Below are 17877 nucleotides of genomic sequence, written 5' to 3'. Positions count from 1 at the left end.
AGATTTAAGATGTCAGTTGAATCGAAATGAGATATAGTTAATGAAGCTAAAAGTAATGTTCAAGATTTGAATCCTGAGGCAAGCAATAGTGTGCCTATTCCACAATCTGTCAGAGATGAGATGAAAAATATGTTTATGGGAATGACAAGCCAATGTTTCAACGAGTTTAAGCAAGCAAATCTTGCAACCTCGCAGCCCCCACCCCCTATTGTGCCTCCTTCGGCACCCCTGAATACTACCAACCCTGTTCCTCTAATGGTTACTCAGATATCTATAAACAAAATTCAGAAATGTAGAGCAGAAGATTTCAAAGGTACGGTAGAAGATGATTCTTTAAAATCCAAGTATTGGCTATTAAACATAAAAAGAGTTTTTGTGGAGTTATTGTGCACCTCTGAATATTGTTTGAGGTGTGCGGTGTCCTTACTGAAAAATGAAGCGTATCTATGGTGGGATACTTTGAGCACGATAGTACCTGATGATCGGGTTAATTGGGATTTCTTTCAAAATGAATTCAAGAAAAAGTATGTTAGTCGGTTGTTTATCGACCAGAAAAAGAAAGAATTTCTCGAGTTAAAACAAGGAAACTAGACTGTAGCTGAGTATGAATGAGAATTTGTACAATTAAGCAAGTATGCTCGTAACATCGTGTTAAATGAGGAAGAAATGTGTATCAAATTTGAAGATGGGTTGAACGATGAGATCCGCTTGGCAGTAACAGTATTAAAGTTACGAGAATTTGTAGAACTTTTCGAGTAGACTCAAAAGGTTGAAGAGATTTGTAAAAGAAAACAACAGTTAGATTTAAGAATTAGAGATTATATCAAGAGAGGGTCATTCAAGCTTACTCAATCATCTCCCTTGAAGAAATTTAGAAATGACACAAGTCGATCAGTTATGCCTTTAGAGTTTGTTAATCAAGAGAAACTGAGACAAAGCAATTTCCAGTCAGTCAACGCTCCGGCAGTGAGTGTTGGAAGTGTAAGGAATGTGGAGAGAATCGTTCTAGTGTGTGATAAATACAATAAAAGACATTTTGAAGAGTGTCAATCAAAGTCGAGAGCTTATTTCCGTTGTGGGTCTACTGACCACTTTCTTCATAATTGTCCTAAGAAGCAAAATGATTTCGGGAATCAATCAAATAATCCTGAAGCAAATTGTTAGAGGGGTAGACAATTTAAGAATGCTAGGAATACTACCCCAGGTTGAGGAAAGAATATTGAGATGAATGAACGGTCAAAAGTGAGAACACCAGCTAGAGCATATGCAATTTGGGCTCAAGATGAAGCTACTGCTCCAGATGTTATTGCGGGTATTTTTTCTCTTTTTGATATTAATGTATATACATTTATTGATCTTGGATCGAATCATTCGTATATATGCACTACATTAGTAGACAAAAAGAAAACACTTGTTGAATTCGCTAAATATACTGTTAAATGGCATATTGGTTGTATGGATTTTTAGGCTATTGCAAGGATCTTTTTTATGCAGGTTTTGAGCATATTTAGAAGTCTTTATCATGTGTGCAAAAGTGCCTAAGTTTATGCTTGTGTAGGGTGAAAGAAATGGCTTCATTTTAGCTATTTTCTTGTCCAAATGGCCAAAGACATGGGTGTGTGTCTCAGCCGTGTGTGACAAACTAACATGTGACATGGCCATGTGTCCCCTGTAAGTTTCAAAGGGTTGCAAGCCAGGAAGTTACACGGTCTAGTACATGGGCGTATGAGGCCATTTTGAGAGTTATACGGCCTGACACATGGGCATGTGGCTTGGCCGTGTAACCCAAATAGAGAGTTACAAGGGCACGAACATGGGCTGGGAAACGGCCATCTGCCCCTACTTCGAATGTTCACACGGCCTGAGGCAAAAGCGTGTATCTTAGCCATGTGACTCCTGTAGTGTGAAAACTTCTATCTTTTTCCATAAAGTTTTAAATGTTTCCGATTTATTCCCGAATCATTTCTAAAGTGTTTCTAAGGCCTAGAGGGCTCGAATAAGGGACGTTATGCATGAGTTTGATTGAATTTTTCTGTGATTTATAAAATGTTTGAATTGAATGTTTTAAGTTAAAATTTTTTGGTAATGCTCCATAACCCTATTTCAGCGACAAATACGGGTTAAGAGTGTTACACCCAGTAGAGCGCATAGTAGACTCAAGTAATATGGTCATTGCCAAGAAGGCATGATGCGCCGACTCTTGATCAGTCAAACTATCAACTACGCCCTAACGGAGAAGGATCGACTAGGACCCAGGCATAAGTTACGTATACATCTATATGCTCGTACATGTTGCTTTACAACTATTACGCATCTAACTAGTTAGTCACAAGGATTGAGATGCATGTCAACCATCTAATGGGATAAAGAAAAACATCCTATCATCCTTTAAGATGAGCCGGGAATGAGAAGGTCAACTCTGAGATACCTCTGTCAATGTAAGATTCATGACCTTACACGTTATGCTACTGAAGAGCAAATCTGGTTAGCTTAGTAATAAAAATTGTAAAGCTTTGTTGTACGATTCTGATGTTTAAATGAGAAAGGAAATGAACTATATGGAATGGTCTTGATGAATTTTTTGTGGTTTAACATTTAGGGGCTACTGGTCTACTCGATAAAAGCCCAGATCTAATATTTGAAGTCGTAAAAGGTGAGGAAAATGTGAAGATTATGTGAGGATATGGTTATAGTTTTCTGAGTGCCCCATGAACTCTTTTCTATATGTTTCATGTATGTTTATATGTTTATTTCTTCGTGTTAAAAGACTAATCTGTGAAACAAAACGTGAATTATGCTTGTGTAATATGTTGTGAAAATGTATATCTGATAAGCTTGCATGTATGGCTTGATGCCTGAATGACAATGTGCCACTACTATGAAGAGAAAAGTGTGAGTATGATGAATGTGTAAAGAAGGCGTAAGCTTGATGATATGTTTCTATCCCACAGAAGAAAGTGTAAGCGTAAAGAACACATCTGAAAGTATGTTTCTATTCGCTATAAGTAATTATGTACATGCATAAACACACTTGAAAGCATGACGAAGTCTCTGCATGAGGAGTATGTGCATAAGTTGCATGAGTTGCATAAGTTTGCATAAAGAGTTTGCTTACGTGTAAGCCCGTTGAGACAACAAACACGACTTTTGATAAGGAAATACCATGGCCATGGCAAGAAGACCATATAGTATAAGACCTAGTCTGGGACTATAACATCATATGGGGAAGTGAAAACCATATAGTGTAAGACCTAGTCATGGTTGCTATGGCATCATATGAGGATAAGAGAACCACATAGTGTAAGACCTAGTTTAAGACTATGGTGTTATGTGGGGAAAAGATAAAGGAAGGTTGGGCGAGTACCAGGCGATGAGAGGTAAACCTCAAGATGTTGATTTTAGGAAAACCCTATCATCGAAAATGCCATTTGCCGAAATGTGGAAGCCTTTGTGGCTGTTCTCTGTTATACATGAGCCTTTATGGTGATAAATGTTATATGAGCCCTTGTGGCTGAATCTATTAAAGGCACATTCATGAAAAAGTCTATTGTATGTATCTGAACGCCCTTGTGGCTATCTAATGATGTATGTATTCCTCTGTGGCTATCTAAGTCAAGTGGATGCCTTCATGGCTATTTTTTTATCAAGCGAGTGTCTAAAGCTTCTGAGAATAAAATAATATATTTGAAGTCAAGGATACGCCTTAATGGTGTAGTCCGTAAAACAACCTCAAGACAACAAATCAAAGGCAACGTTGAATTTTTTAACTCTAAATGGAAGTACAGCTATCGAGCTTGCAATAATGAAAGATTGGTGAAAAATGTTTCATGCTAAGAAACAGATGAAGTCTACCCTATCCACAAAATGAAAGGTGCAATGAAGGTGTGTCGTGAGTTCAACACCATAATTAAGTTGAATGATACTGGCTGAGGTAAGATTGTTTACAAAATATGAAAAGATACAAGGTAGGTAGAGATTTTATACATATTCTTGCTGAGCTTAATGAGTACCTATATGGTTTCATAAAGTAAATTGTGACGTTTTATATTCAATATGAAATAATGAATCAGTGTATGACAATGCCTTACTAAGTTCTTGTGAACTTGTTATACATGCCTCTGATTGTAGGATATGTTAGAAAGATGAGAGATGAGAGATGATGCCAAGGCTACACCAGAGGAGTGGTAGCCCGTGCTGATATGCATAAAAGAAGAGAAAGATTGCGGCGGAGTTACGATCCACACCAAAGGAAAAACTAAGAAAGCCATATGACTAGTTAGAAGTAAAGATAACATATGAGTTTATACGATAAGCCTTATGGTGAAGTTTAAGTCTGCACTCAAGATGTAATACTCTGTATAATGATAGAAATAAGGCGAATATAATAATTGTATTATTCAAATTGTAAATCTGATTTTACACTATACAAGGAGACATTCATAATAAGAAAATAATGAGGTAATTCAGTAAACAAAAGTAGAAACTTGTATTAAGTCATTGCTCGTCAAGTAAATAGGCGAATAAAGGAGTCGAGGTCACATTTATTTTAGGAAGTAATACCTAATACTTGAATTCGGTCGATCAGGTCAAGTAGAGGGTGTTACAACTTTTTCCATACTAAGAACAACTACAAGATCTGTAAGGAATTTTTGAAGCTATATTCATTCTTTTGCTGTCTCAAAAGCAGCCAAATATTCGGCTTCCATAGTGGAGTCAATAGTATAGCTTTGCTTGACACTTCTCCATACTATGGACTTGCTGCCTAAGACAAATACATAACCCAATGTTGATTTCCTCGAACCCTAACATTGTTGGAAATCAAAATTGGTATAACCAATAGGAGTAAGATCCTCTCCAGAATACACAAGCATATAATCCCTCATTTTTCATAAGTACTTAAGTATATGTTTAATTGCTTGCCAGTGTCTTGGATCGGGATTCGCTTGATATCAACTGGCCAACCTTACTACGAAACATATATCTAGACGTGATACTTGTAAAAAATTTTGTATACATATACTTTTTTTTTTTAAAATATCGAAAAATCTAAAATCATACATTAAAATAAAGTGGTACTTGTATGCACCAATTCCTATAGAAAAATTGTGCTCCTATTGGTGCGGTACTGACTATCTTGTTACTAACACCGACCAATATAAAAGGATGTCGAGGATTCGGAGGTAGAGCTAGAAAAATAGATTTGAGCCCAAAAGCTCACCCGCGCCAATTTGAGCCTGTAATGATCCGAGTTTGCGAAAGCCTGAGACCAAAAAAATTCGAGCTTGACGGAACCAAAGCCCAAGTTTGTAAGAGTCCAAGTTTAAGATCGATCAGGCCTAAGCTAGAGATAAATCCACCCCAAAGCCCGGATTTACAATTGAACAGCCAAAATAGATAGTAATAATTAATATAATTTTATGATATTACTTAAAATATAAATAAATTAATAATTATTTATTTTATGAAAATGTATTAATAAGTATTACATATTTATATTAATATTTTATTAATAGAAAATGTAATTTATAATAAATTTTTATGTTAAATTATAAAGTGAAATAAAATTTTAAAAACATAAATTGAATATAATATATTTTTAATACTATAATTATATATGTATAATAAATATAAATTTAATAATTATTAAAATCTATAAAATTTAAATTTAATGATAATATAAAATATATTATGACATAATATATTAATTTAATGATATAATAACTAGTGTTATACTTAACACAAATGATTGAGCTGATAACATTACTAATAAATCTAATTGTAATGATTTGGGAACTTAAGTTTTAGTATTTTTTTTCATTTGATTAATGTTTAATGTTTTTATTAATATTTATTTTTATTAATATTATTATCTTTATATTAATTTTTATTTTGGATTGGGTTTTTTTAAATTGGGGTTTTGAATAAATTTATATTGGACTTATGTTTGGGTTGGGGTTTGGATTTGGGTTTAAATACATATTATATTTAATAAATGTAAAGTCAATTAATTTGATTTAAATAGTTTTGAATTTCAGAACTAAATCCAAACCAACAACACCAAACTAACAAATTGTCTAACTAAACCTTAAATTGAAACCATCCAAACCAAATCGAAAAATTAAATTTACCAACTAATTTGATTGAATTGGCCCGTTTTGGTTAATTAGGTCGGTTTTAATTGCTAGCTATAATAAATTATATACTATTACATTATATAATAATATAGCATATAATTATTACTAAAACTATTAATACATATATATATATATGATACTAATATATTATATAGCATTATATAACATAGTAAGAGTGTTAACTTTCAAATGTACGGATACTTCAAGCATATTATGTACTAATATTAGGGAAAATATTTGGTACATTGTTAGTGGAGTTTTTAGGCTTTACAGGGGTTAACAAGTGTCCTATAGGGGTATAATAATTTTTTTTTTAAAAAAGTGACGGATGAAAATTTTTAAGGCTACTTGTGGAATAAAAAAGAGTATATTACTAGTGTACCAAATATTAACCCCTAATATTATAGTATGTGATTTAGTATTATATAATATAACAATTTATTTTAAAACTATTAATACATGTATATAATTATTAATTGCTCCAAAATTAAAACTAAATTTACCAACCGTTTTGTTTGAATTAACTTGATTTAGTTAGTTAAGTCAATTTTAATCGCTAACTATAATAGATGATATACTATTCGATAATATAATAATATGGGATGTAACAATTACTAAAACTGTTAGTATATATATATGTTTCTATTATTATATTATATATTATAATAAAATATATAAGTATTACATAATATTATAATGTTTAATTATTAATGTGTATATATATAAACTATTAATATAATATATAATATATGTTATGATACAGCATTACATAATATATTAGGAAGATTAACTTACACATGCATGAAGAGCATAGGAACTTAGAGTATATTTCAATCAATATAATAATAAACAATAATAATTAATAATTAATATATTATGTATTAGTATTATAGTATGTGATATAGTATTATATAATGTGATAATACAATTTAAAGCTATTAATACATATGTAACTATTAATTGATCCAAAATCAAAATTGCATATCCAATTAATTTACTTGAATTGGCCAGATTTGGTCTTTAAGTCGATTTTAATAGTCAAATATAATAGATGATATATATTACATAATATAATAATATAGTACATAACTATGACTAAAACTATTAATACGTATATAACAACTATTATTTTCTAGATTATAGTAAAAGATATAGTATCAATAGTTATGTGTAATTTAGTATATTACAATACATATCTATAATTAGTAATACATAAAATATTGTTAAAATTTAAATATCTTGACAAAATATTATTTTTATTAAATTAGATTTTGAATTGGGTTTAATTTCTTTTTATTTTGGATTTTAGATTTGGGCTATAATTAGTTTATTTAGACTTTGGATAATGGGTATATTATTTAGGTTTGGGTTTAGTACAATATATTTAGAATAAATACTTTAAAATATAAGTATTAAGTTTATAAATAAGAAATATAAAAGTTGTTCAATTGTCAATATAATATAATAACAAATAATAAAAGATAATTTCATCAATTTATATGCATATCATATAATAATAAATTTTACATACAACTAACAATTTAATTGTTTTATATAAAAATTATTAAATATTTAAAATTTATAAGTTAAATTTAAATTGTGTTGTGATCGTATAAAAGTAAAATAAATTATTATATTCGAAATTAAATTATTAATAATCTATAAAATTTAAAATTATTTAAATCCATTGGAGCCCATCCAACTGAGAGAAAATCTAAACTCAAAAAATCCAAATTTAAATTTCCGAACATAGAAAAATAAAAAAATCCAAAGAAGAAAAACATGTGGATTTGAAACCATATTATTAAACATGTGAATTTATCAAATTTTCCTTATTCATAGGATAATAAATTTTAAAGGTTAATTGATATAAATATTTGAAGGAATTAAAATTGGTTGTTTTTATAATTTTAGATATTATTAGAAATTTAGCATATTGGTTTAGAAATTATTAATGCTAATGTAATTTGTAAAATTTGTGTTGATTTTGTATTTGTCATATTGCATTCACCGAACAGAAAATAAATTTTAATTCATCAGAGGTTAATTTGACTTAATTTACACTATATATTAATATTATAATTTAGTTTATATAATTTTCAAAATTTTCCTAAGATATTTCACGCAGTTGGATAATCCTTATTTTGCTACCCTAGGATCTCAATTGCTATAATTAAAATATTGACAAGTTTGTTTTAGTTTTAGGCAATGGCATCATACACTCTCAAAACATCTACTTCATACTTTCTTTTCCTGCTACATTCACATTTTTACTATTCCATCCTTGCCAACTTGTAATCCTCATCTTCTCCAACTAATCATACAGTTTTTGGGACTTGTTTAGCATTAACGACTGCTCAACATTTTGGAACCTCTAAGAAAATGGTGCAGAGCTTTGACAAAAGGGGAGAAGATGGAGAGATAGATGGGGAGAGGGACTTGTTTATGGGTCGGGTAATCCGCTCAAATTTAAAATTTGTGAAAGCCTACGCAAAAATATAAAGTTTAAAAAATGGGCTTGGATAAAAAATTTAGACCCATTTAAAATATAAGTCGAGCTCCAGCTTGAACATTTAACATTTGAACTTGGCTCGACCGGACCCATTTTATAAACTTTTAATATTTTTATATATTATGTAATTTATAACATATATAAACTAAATCGATGATAGTATTATATACTACTATACTATACTATACTATAAATTATTAAATAATAGATAAAAATATAAATATGTTTTTTAAAAAATAAATATGGGGACCTAAAATACTTGGATTGACTATTTAAAAAATTAAAAGAAATATATCCCCATAAAATAAAATAAATTTGTGTATCCAAAATAAAAAATATCCCCAAGATTTTCACATGCATGGAAAAAGAAATATATCTACTTATAGTGATCAAACATTAAATAAAATAAATGTGACACATAACCAACCAAATCTTATGGACATCCCTTTGAATATCTGTTTGGAGGACTAACATCATAAATGAATGAAAATTAATTAATATATCTGAACTGAATCCAAGTTTTGGTTTGTCTTCCATCCCTGCTTTGCAGCCACAGAAACGACAATTACTTAACTCACAGGGAAGATGGAAGGTTCCCTTTGTGGCTATAACGCCTCTGCAATTATTATTAAGCTACGTCTAATTTCCTTCCTTAAATAACAGATAAGACTTTGGACATCATAGATTAGCCAAACAACACGTATGTAAATAGGGTATGGGAGCATATTACTTTTTAATATATGCTTTTTTAGGAAAAAATTAAATTAAGCCAATGAAGGTTGGCTTAATGGTGAGTGTTAATACTACCAGGTGCAGAATTTCATTTTGTAACGGGATATTAGACACAATCACAGAAGCATATTTTGATCGCATTAGCTGGAATAGTACGAGTCTACTAAAGCCTGTATATTGAAGACTTTGTCATTAGAATTATGTACGATTTAGAAACACCACTTACTTGTCCATTAGAGAAACCACTGTTATGCAACAAATTATTTCCATTTTCAAGGGAAAAAATCTTAGTTGGAGAGTGATCTTAATTGAATGTATAGGTGTGAGGTTGCAACTTGATAAGTAACTTGAACTTAGATCATAACTTGTATTGTTGATTCATAATGGATTACTCCCTAGATAAGGCCCACACACGTATGAAAAATTCTAAAATGCATAACTGATTCTTGTTTGCATTGTTGTTACTTTTCTTCTTCAATTGTTACTTTAGTTTCAACTTAACATACGACTGGCAAGTAACTCAACAGTAATAGACAATATCAAAGCTAGACACCTAATGGATTAGGTGAGGATCCTATTGTTGATTTGTTTAGAGATGGAATGTATCTCGAGTTAAGACCCCTATACTTGATGGCTCTAAACATGCTTATTTTAAAGCTTGGATAAGGCTGTTGAGTGGACTTAAATAATAACTTGGATATAGGAAAGGGTTACGAAGTCCATAACCCATTCTCTTATGCATTATTGTTACTTCTCTCTTTCTGTTGTTACTTTAGTTACAACTTAACATATAATTGATAAGCAAATCAACACTAACAACAAGGTTGCGACACTAGGAACTTTGAGATCTTAAGTTTGAGTCTCATCCCATTTAAACCATGGATGAGATCCTGTCCAGATTTGTTCTTACCTACGTGTGGATGTATTTCAATTTTCAATTCAATTGTATATTATAATGGTTAGCTCTTAGTTATGGTTATTTGGATATGTTTTATTTGTAAAGATACTTGTAACTTGAAAAAGAAAATGTTAAAAAACTCTACAAGTGATATTAAAAAGCTGTCAAGTATCTTTAAATTACATTAAAAAGTAAAAATTAATAAATAAAGGACACATGACACTTTCCTAAACTTGTTTATGGTTTTTTTTTTATTTCGGAAAAATTCTTAAATTTAATTTGAGTAACATAATTATAAATTATAATACTTTTTAAAATACAAATGAAGACACAAATTAAGTGCCAAAATCTTACATAGACTCTCAACACTGTAACATTGGAATTTATTTATACTTGGAAGACGCTTTTTGATGTTTGAGTAAAGGATTTATAGTTATTATGATAGTAAGAGTAATGGACATGAAATGAATCGTTATGTAAGTAGGGCCTTTGTGGTATGGTGTCTTTATCTATGGAGGTTGCGTCCAAGGATTCTGTAGTTTCTTGTTTTCTCTCCAGTTTAGTTTAGGTATATGTCGTCTTGTGATGTTTGTACGTGTAATTTATTTTCTATCTCTCTACTTAATCTTTGGAATTTGAGTATTCTTCTAGTTTGAGTGGGCATTCGACTGAACCGAATGAAAAAATTTCGAGTTAATAAGTCATATTTTATCATTCTAATTTGATTTGAAGTCTTTTCAAATCAAGTTGAGTGAAATGAAATTCAAGTCAAGTCAAATTGGATCAAATGAAATTGTTGGAATTAAATTAAAAATTAAACATTTCAAATTAATATCATGTTATAGTATAATTAACTTCATGTTAGAACACATAAATTTAAAATTATATATTTGAAAACTTATTCATAGCAAAATAAGAAAAGAAGAAGTAGATATTTTAGTATGATAGGCTTGAATCATTAATTCCAAAACTATTACTTTAGAAAAATTTTAAATTTCTTTATATATTCTTTACAAACGTTATATTTTTTAAAAATATATAAATTTTAGATTTTTTATAAATATTTAAATTTTTTAAAATTATTTTGAATTATTTTGTAATTTTATTAGAGAAATCAATTTGCTCATATTCAAAATTGACAAAAATCAAAGAGATATTTACACAAATCTGTTATTCGAATTATAATATTCAACTCGACCTGAACTTGAATTATTTATTTGAATTGAGTCGAAAAAATCGCATAATTCAATTTGATTGACTCAAAATTTAATTTTATTCAATTTTTTGAATTAAATCAAAATTTACTAACCTCAATTCACATATACCTTTTAAATCCAAATTAAGTTTTTTATAAGTAAAAAAAAAAAAACTAAGAGCACGTTTGGTTCGCTGTATTGGATTAGAGGTGTAATGGAATAGAGGTATAATAGCAAATCAACTGTTTGGTTGAATGTAATGGAATAGAGGCGTAATAGTAATCTTGTGTTTGGTTGAATGGAATAGAGGTGTAATAGCATAATGGAAAAAACTAAAATGACTAGAATACCCTTAGCATAAATTTGTTTTGGTAAATGATTATTGTTATTGTTATTTAAATTTTAATAAGATTATTAATATCAATAATAAATAATTTAATCATATTTAAACATAATTATTATTAAATATATTATAATTAAAATATATAATTTAATAAAATTCTTAATAATTAATATTCTTATATGAATTTACTCAAATCATAATATATGATACTATAAAATATAAATTAACATAATTATTATTAAATATATTATAATTAAAATATATAATTTAATAAAATTCTTAAAATTAATATTCTTATATGAATTTACTCAAATCATAATATATGATACTATAAAATATAAATTAACATAATTATTATTAAATATATTATAATTAAAATATATAATTTAATAAAATTATTAATAATTAATATTCTTATATAATTTAATAAAACAATTAAGCAAAGATCCATTAAAACATGTTTTGAAGTTTGATACTACAATAGAGAATACAAACAAAAGAACCCATTTTTGAAGCACGCATACTTTTTGAAGCATATGAAATTACTGCAAGTTAGAGCATATGAAATTAAGCAAAGATCCATTAAAACATGTTTTGAAGTTTGATACAATAGAGAAGACAAACAAAATAACCCATTTTTATTAGCTGACCAATAAGTCCATTGGCAGATTTTACTCTATATTCTAGCCTAGTACTCATCCCCTTCATCTTCATCTCCTTCACTAGATTCCAAGCCCACTTCTTCATAATCTTTCTCAAGAGCATCCAAGTCTTCTCTAGCTTCAGAAAACTCACCTTCCTCCATACCCTCACCGACATACCAATGCACAAATGCACACTTTGCATACATCAGATCAAACTTATGATCAATAGTATGAGCACCAAATTTGGTAGCCATAACCAAACCAGAATCAGATATGGAAACCATCTCCAGCAAAAATCAATGCAAACTACAATTTCCTGAAAAAAACTTAATACATTAGACAAATCTTTGATCAACTCAAAGAACAAGAAGGTTAAAACGTGATATCAAGATGCCAATATTCTTTGTTTGCATATCTATCCAGTGCATAATTCGAAACAAATACTCTTCAGTAGAAAATAGTAAAAACCATTTTTCTCAAATATATTAGACATATGAGAAAGAGGAGGGCAGACAACAATATAGGTTAAGAAATTCTAGATTGAAACACCAAAAAATTCTACATATGCTACAAAGAAATTCAGCAACATTTTGAATTGTGAAAGACCAAAAAAATCAAAACACTTCGATAAGAAAGGGAGAAAATATTAAACTTTTTTGCAGTTCTATTTCTAACCCAAAAAATCATTAAGAAAGTGCTTGAATTTTCAGGAATCATATTAAAATGATGCCCAGATATCCAAAAGGGAATAAGAGGATTTACAGAACATAGAAATACTCCCTATATGATCTAATGCAACAAGTCAATAGAAGGCAGCAATATTGTAACTTATCAACCGAGAACCCCATTGAAAAAAAGAAAGAAGAAAAACTGAGTCCTTTTTAAATGTTTGAGGGTGTGATTGAGGAGGAGTACAAGAGCTTCAGTAGAAATGACAAAAGAAAAAAGATACAGTGCAGAGATAAAGACTAGTATAGTAGGTAAGAAAGAAAATTTGATGAGAGAGAAAGTGAGAAGTTATACCAGCTTGAATAGATAGTATAGTCCATATAGGAGGATCAACATAAGTCGTACTCCATGAACTTCCATTACCAAATTGATTGGGGAATTGGATTTTTCCTGCAATAATATCAAAATCGATTATATCAGGAAGAACTAGATAATATAACAGCTAAACATGAAAGACCATTACAGACAGAGTTAACTTGTAACTTATGCTACTCGGTTCACTCTTTCCTCTTCGTTTTTTCCGAGGGAAGTCAACAAACATGAACATGGCTAAAAGGCAACACTATTTCTACTATCAAAAGTAAACTCAAGAATTTTGTTGCCAAAAAGTTTTACATTTTCTAAATTTGTTTGCTTTTGTACCCAAATTCACTTTTTTTTTCTTTTTGGTTCCTAAAGCAAGTAAATAGCAGAAGTAACAAACACTGGTACATAATAAACAAAAAAATGATGAACAATTTGGGGAATAATCCAAATAATTAGCATTCTAATCTAAGAATTGGAACTCTCTCAAATTTAAAAGGATAATACGGGCTTGATCAGATTCAATGTAGCGTCACTGAATCGAAATTGGATTCAGGAAAAATAGCGAAATTAACAAAAATGATCACAAAAATTTAAAAATTGAGAAACATACTGGAAAGAGAGAACGGTAACGGAGTGGCGATAGCCATTGAAGTTGTTGGAGGAGAAACAGAAGTGAAGATGGAGTGGGAAGGGAGGCGAACTCTCCTTAGCAAACTAACGGCAGCTTTACGTAGATACATCTTCTGCTTTTGCAGTACGGCGGTTTTCTACCCTCAATATTTTTTATGATTCTGAAATAAAAAAACACAAAAGAAACTGAAATAAAAATGACCCAATTATTTTTTATGATTCTCAAGAGCAAAAACAACCTCAATAGGCATAATTAAATCCAAATTAAAATAACATCCATGGAATTCAATACAACAGAAATTAAAGGAGAAACAAAAAGAACTTGGAACCTTGAAGAAGGTACTGGGTAGGAGAAAACTGGAGAAAGCAAAGGAAGATGTCGACTGGAGAAAGCAAAGCAAAGGAAGAAAGCAAAGGAGAAAGCAAAGCAAAGAAAAGAAAAGAAAAGAAACGGAGGGAGCAAATCGGGCGAAACAGAAGAGGCAAAGGGGAATAGAAGAGGCAGAGGGTAAAACAGGGAGGGTAAAGTGAAGCAGTACCTAAACTGAGCAAAAGGGACGGATTAGAAATCGGTGAATTTCACCGATTAGGTCAGTAATGGTTTAGCCCCGTAATAGTAATACATTGAATCAAACAACGGATTAAAGGCGTAATAAGTGGGGCCCACCGATTAGGGGTGTATTGGCATAGCCAATACACCCAACCAAACATGCTGTGTTAAAGGAGAACAATAATTGGTTGACTCTTAAACCTTATCATTGCATGTTTTAAACAGATTTGATTGACTAATGAAGAAGATAAGGAGTCTACCTTACTTGGATATGCATGCATTAATGTCGTAATTAAACCTCTAATCTATATCTTCAGATTCAATGTCTTTGTCAAGCCCACCAGCTCACTATTTAAATTTCCTTTTTGGTCTCTTATTCTTTATTATTTTAACATTTTCCTTTTTTATTCAACAACGTATATATATTTTTCATTATTATTTAATTCCTTCTAAATGCTATGTAAGAAATTGTTTCTGGTTAATTCTGTCTTAAGTCCCTATATTTTTCTAAATGGTATGCAGTTGCATCCCTAAATTAATTTAAGTAATTATTCTTATGATTCAGCCCTTAATCTATTTATAGTTAACATGATTCAATCAAAATAACTTGATGGTTTTAGTAATAATTTCTTTCCACTTTAATCTTTCTTAATTTTGCTAACTATTTAATATAATTTTTATGCTTTTTTTTATTGTTGTATACTTATTTTAATATAAAATTTTAAAATTAATACGAATTGTTACATAATATTAAAAAAAATAAATTTATAAATTAATGGATATTATAGTAGCGGTGAAAATGAGTGAAAACTTATAGTTGGAATTATGGAGAAATTAGAATTGAAGTCCTCTCCTATTTTCCTCTTATTTCCATAAGTCCTTTTACCGGTTTAAATTATAACCTCGGTTCTTCTTATTTTATATTTATTTAAATATATGAAATTTACCAAATAATTATCTTTACTTTCACATTAATTATAAATTTTGAAAATGATCTCTTCCTTGTTATTCAATATTTTCATTTCAATTTAACTAACACTTTAAAAATAATATTTTGCCTCATAAAGGTTCTAAAAGGTTAATTAATAAATAACATATGTTTTTCATCTTAAATTAATTGAAACTTATTTTATTTATTAAATTTAGTATGTTACTAAATTAAATCAAATTAATATAAGGTTAAGTTCTAAATATAATTATAATAAAGGAATCTATAAAATTATATAAATGAAATTATTAAATTCCAAATATGATTAAATGAAATTGATTTATAGATATTTATACTTTTTTGAAAAATAATATAATTTTATTTTTGAAATAAATTTAGACAATATGCTCGTATTTGAGATTTTTATTTATATCATTTTTAAATTTATTTTTTTTCAATTCATGTTTTTACAGAAAGAAATGTATTTTAAACTATATGCTAACATTTTAAATTTGTGATTTTTTTTTCAATTTATATTTCTAAATTTTAATTTTTCTTAAAAAAATTAAACTTCCATTTCTTTGATTAGTATTACTTATTGCTTTAAATATATTTTATTATCAAATATTATAAATTTAATCGATTCTAATTTCAAGTAATTTTAAAAAAAAATTTTATTGATAATTATTTTTTACATTTGTAACAATATTATTTGTGTGATTTTAAAAAAATTATCCAAACTAATTTAATACAATTTAATTATTAGGTAAAAAATTAGTGTTTATTAAAACATTAAAATTTTATAATATTGACATAACCCACATATATTTCATGTTTAAATGAAACTATTTATCTTATAAATCACACCAATAAATAATTTAAAAAATAAAAATTCAAAACATTTCATTCAATATTTGATTTAAAAGAAGAAAAAAAGTAAGAAATCAAGTGTCTTAAAAACCCATTATTACTTCCTTAAAAACAGGAGCCAAATTTAAGATAGGTTTTTGGTTTATTATAAAAACTCATATTACTTCCTTAAAACAGGAGGCATTTGACAAGGCCCAAGGATTATTTTAAGATTAATTTTTTTTATATATTTATTTACTTAATTCAAGAAGAAGTGATATGCATATTACAACTATTTTTATGCATATATGACACTAATTAACATTAGCCGCTACAAGACATCAACAATTAATATTATGTTGAAAATATAAGTAGTTAATAATATTATGTATTGAGCAAATACACACTTTAACAGAACTTGAAAGAAAATTCTTAAAATTTGTATTCTCTCCTCATAGATTTAGGTGGTAAAAGAAAGATGAAAGATTTTGGTATGGCATTGCCGTTGATGCATAGTTTTCTTTGGTATGGTTGATGTGTCGTTTTGCAGTCCCAAACCCCATTTTAACGCGCTACTGTTAGGAAGTGAGAAGTGTAAGCAAACATGATTTTGGTTTGTTTAGCTGAAAATCACAGTTTTGACATTGTTTTGTTCGCAGGCAGGGATTTGGGTGTCTCAACCATAATTTAATCACCAAAAAACAAAAAGGTTTTGTCTGTTTTATTTAATCATGTCAGATGGAGAAGTTTAAGCAAATTAGGTTTGTTGGAAATTGTGACAATAATTCATCCCTTTCTTATGTTGTAAAAGTTTTTCTTGTTTTTTAATCAACTTTTCTTGACCAAGACAATTGGAGGTTAAAATTTATTATTAGTCTCCAAAGGTGTTTGCTGCTTTTACTTCAATCTCATATTTTTTAAATTACTAAATTTTAGCCTTTAAATTTATTTATTAAATTAAGTCTACTTTTACTAAATACAAATATTAGAAATAAGGAAATTAAAATATAAAATGTTGAAGTTGTAAATGGGATGTTGAGATATTTGTGCGATTTAAAAAAACATGAAAGCACCTTCCCATGGTGATCTAAAAAAATGGCTTAGGCTGTCCCCGTTGGAAAAGATACCTAAACCTAATTCTGTCCCTAGAGAATATATGATTTATGTGATGTGGGGGAGTAAGATAATATCAGCATCCCATAACCATTCATTTATATTTGATATTATTGTTGATCCAAGGGGGCATAACTTTTCATACAATTTAACAACCTCAAGTTATAAAATTATAATGATAATTCTTTAAAATTTATAATTTTATGTATTTTTTTAACTTCATAAATAAAATATTAATATGGGTTTGTGTTTTAAAAGATAGGGCATGATTTGTAGTCGGTAGTCATATATGTAAAAAAACATTCTACTTTAG

General features: G+C 28.8%; 1 protein-coding gene across 2 annotated transcripts; it reads right to left on the bottom strand.

Moving 5' to 3' along the window:
• Window positions 1–12377: 12377 nt before the first annotated feature.
• Window positions 12378–14452, bottom strand: LOC121212758 (uncharacterized). 2 transcript variants are annotated; one of them, XM_041086188.1, is made up of 3 exons: window positions 14105–14452; window positions 13483–13578; window positions 12378–12775 (listed from the first exon to the last, which is right to left on the bottom strand). In XM_041086188.1, exons 1-3 carry the CDS (start codon window positions 14232–14234, stop codon window positions 12756–12758), a joined length of 246 nt encoding a protein of 81 aa, XP_040942122.1. In that variant the 5' UTR covers window positions 14235–14452; the 3' UTR covers window positions 12378–12755. The 2 variants fall into 2 exon arrangements, with proteins under 2 accessions (XP_040942122.1, XP_040942119.1); XM_041086185.1 differs by lacking the exon at window positions 12378–12775 and having other exon boundaries at window positions 13293–13578.
• Window positions 14453–17877: the final 3425 nt, after the last annotated feature.

This window comes from Gossypium hirsutum, chromosome A02 (assembly GCF_007990345.1).
Source record: "Gossypium hirsutum isolate 1008001.06 chromosome A02, Gossypium_hirsutum_v2.1, whole genome shotgun sequence".
NCBI classification, from domain to species: Eukaryota; Viridiplantae; Streptophyta; class Magnoliopsida; order Malvales; family Malvaceae; genus Gossypium; species Gossypium hirsutum.
The sequence above is the reverse complement of the archived record's forward strand: the minus strand, read 5'-3'. Positions and strand labels throughout refer to the sequence as shown.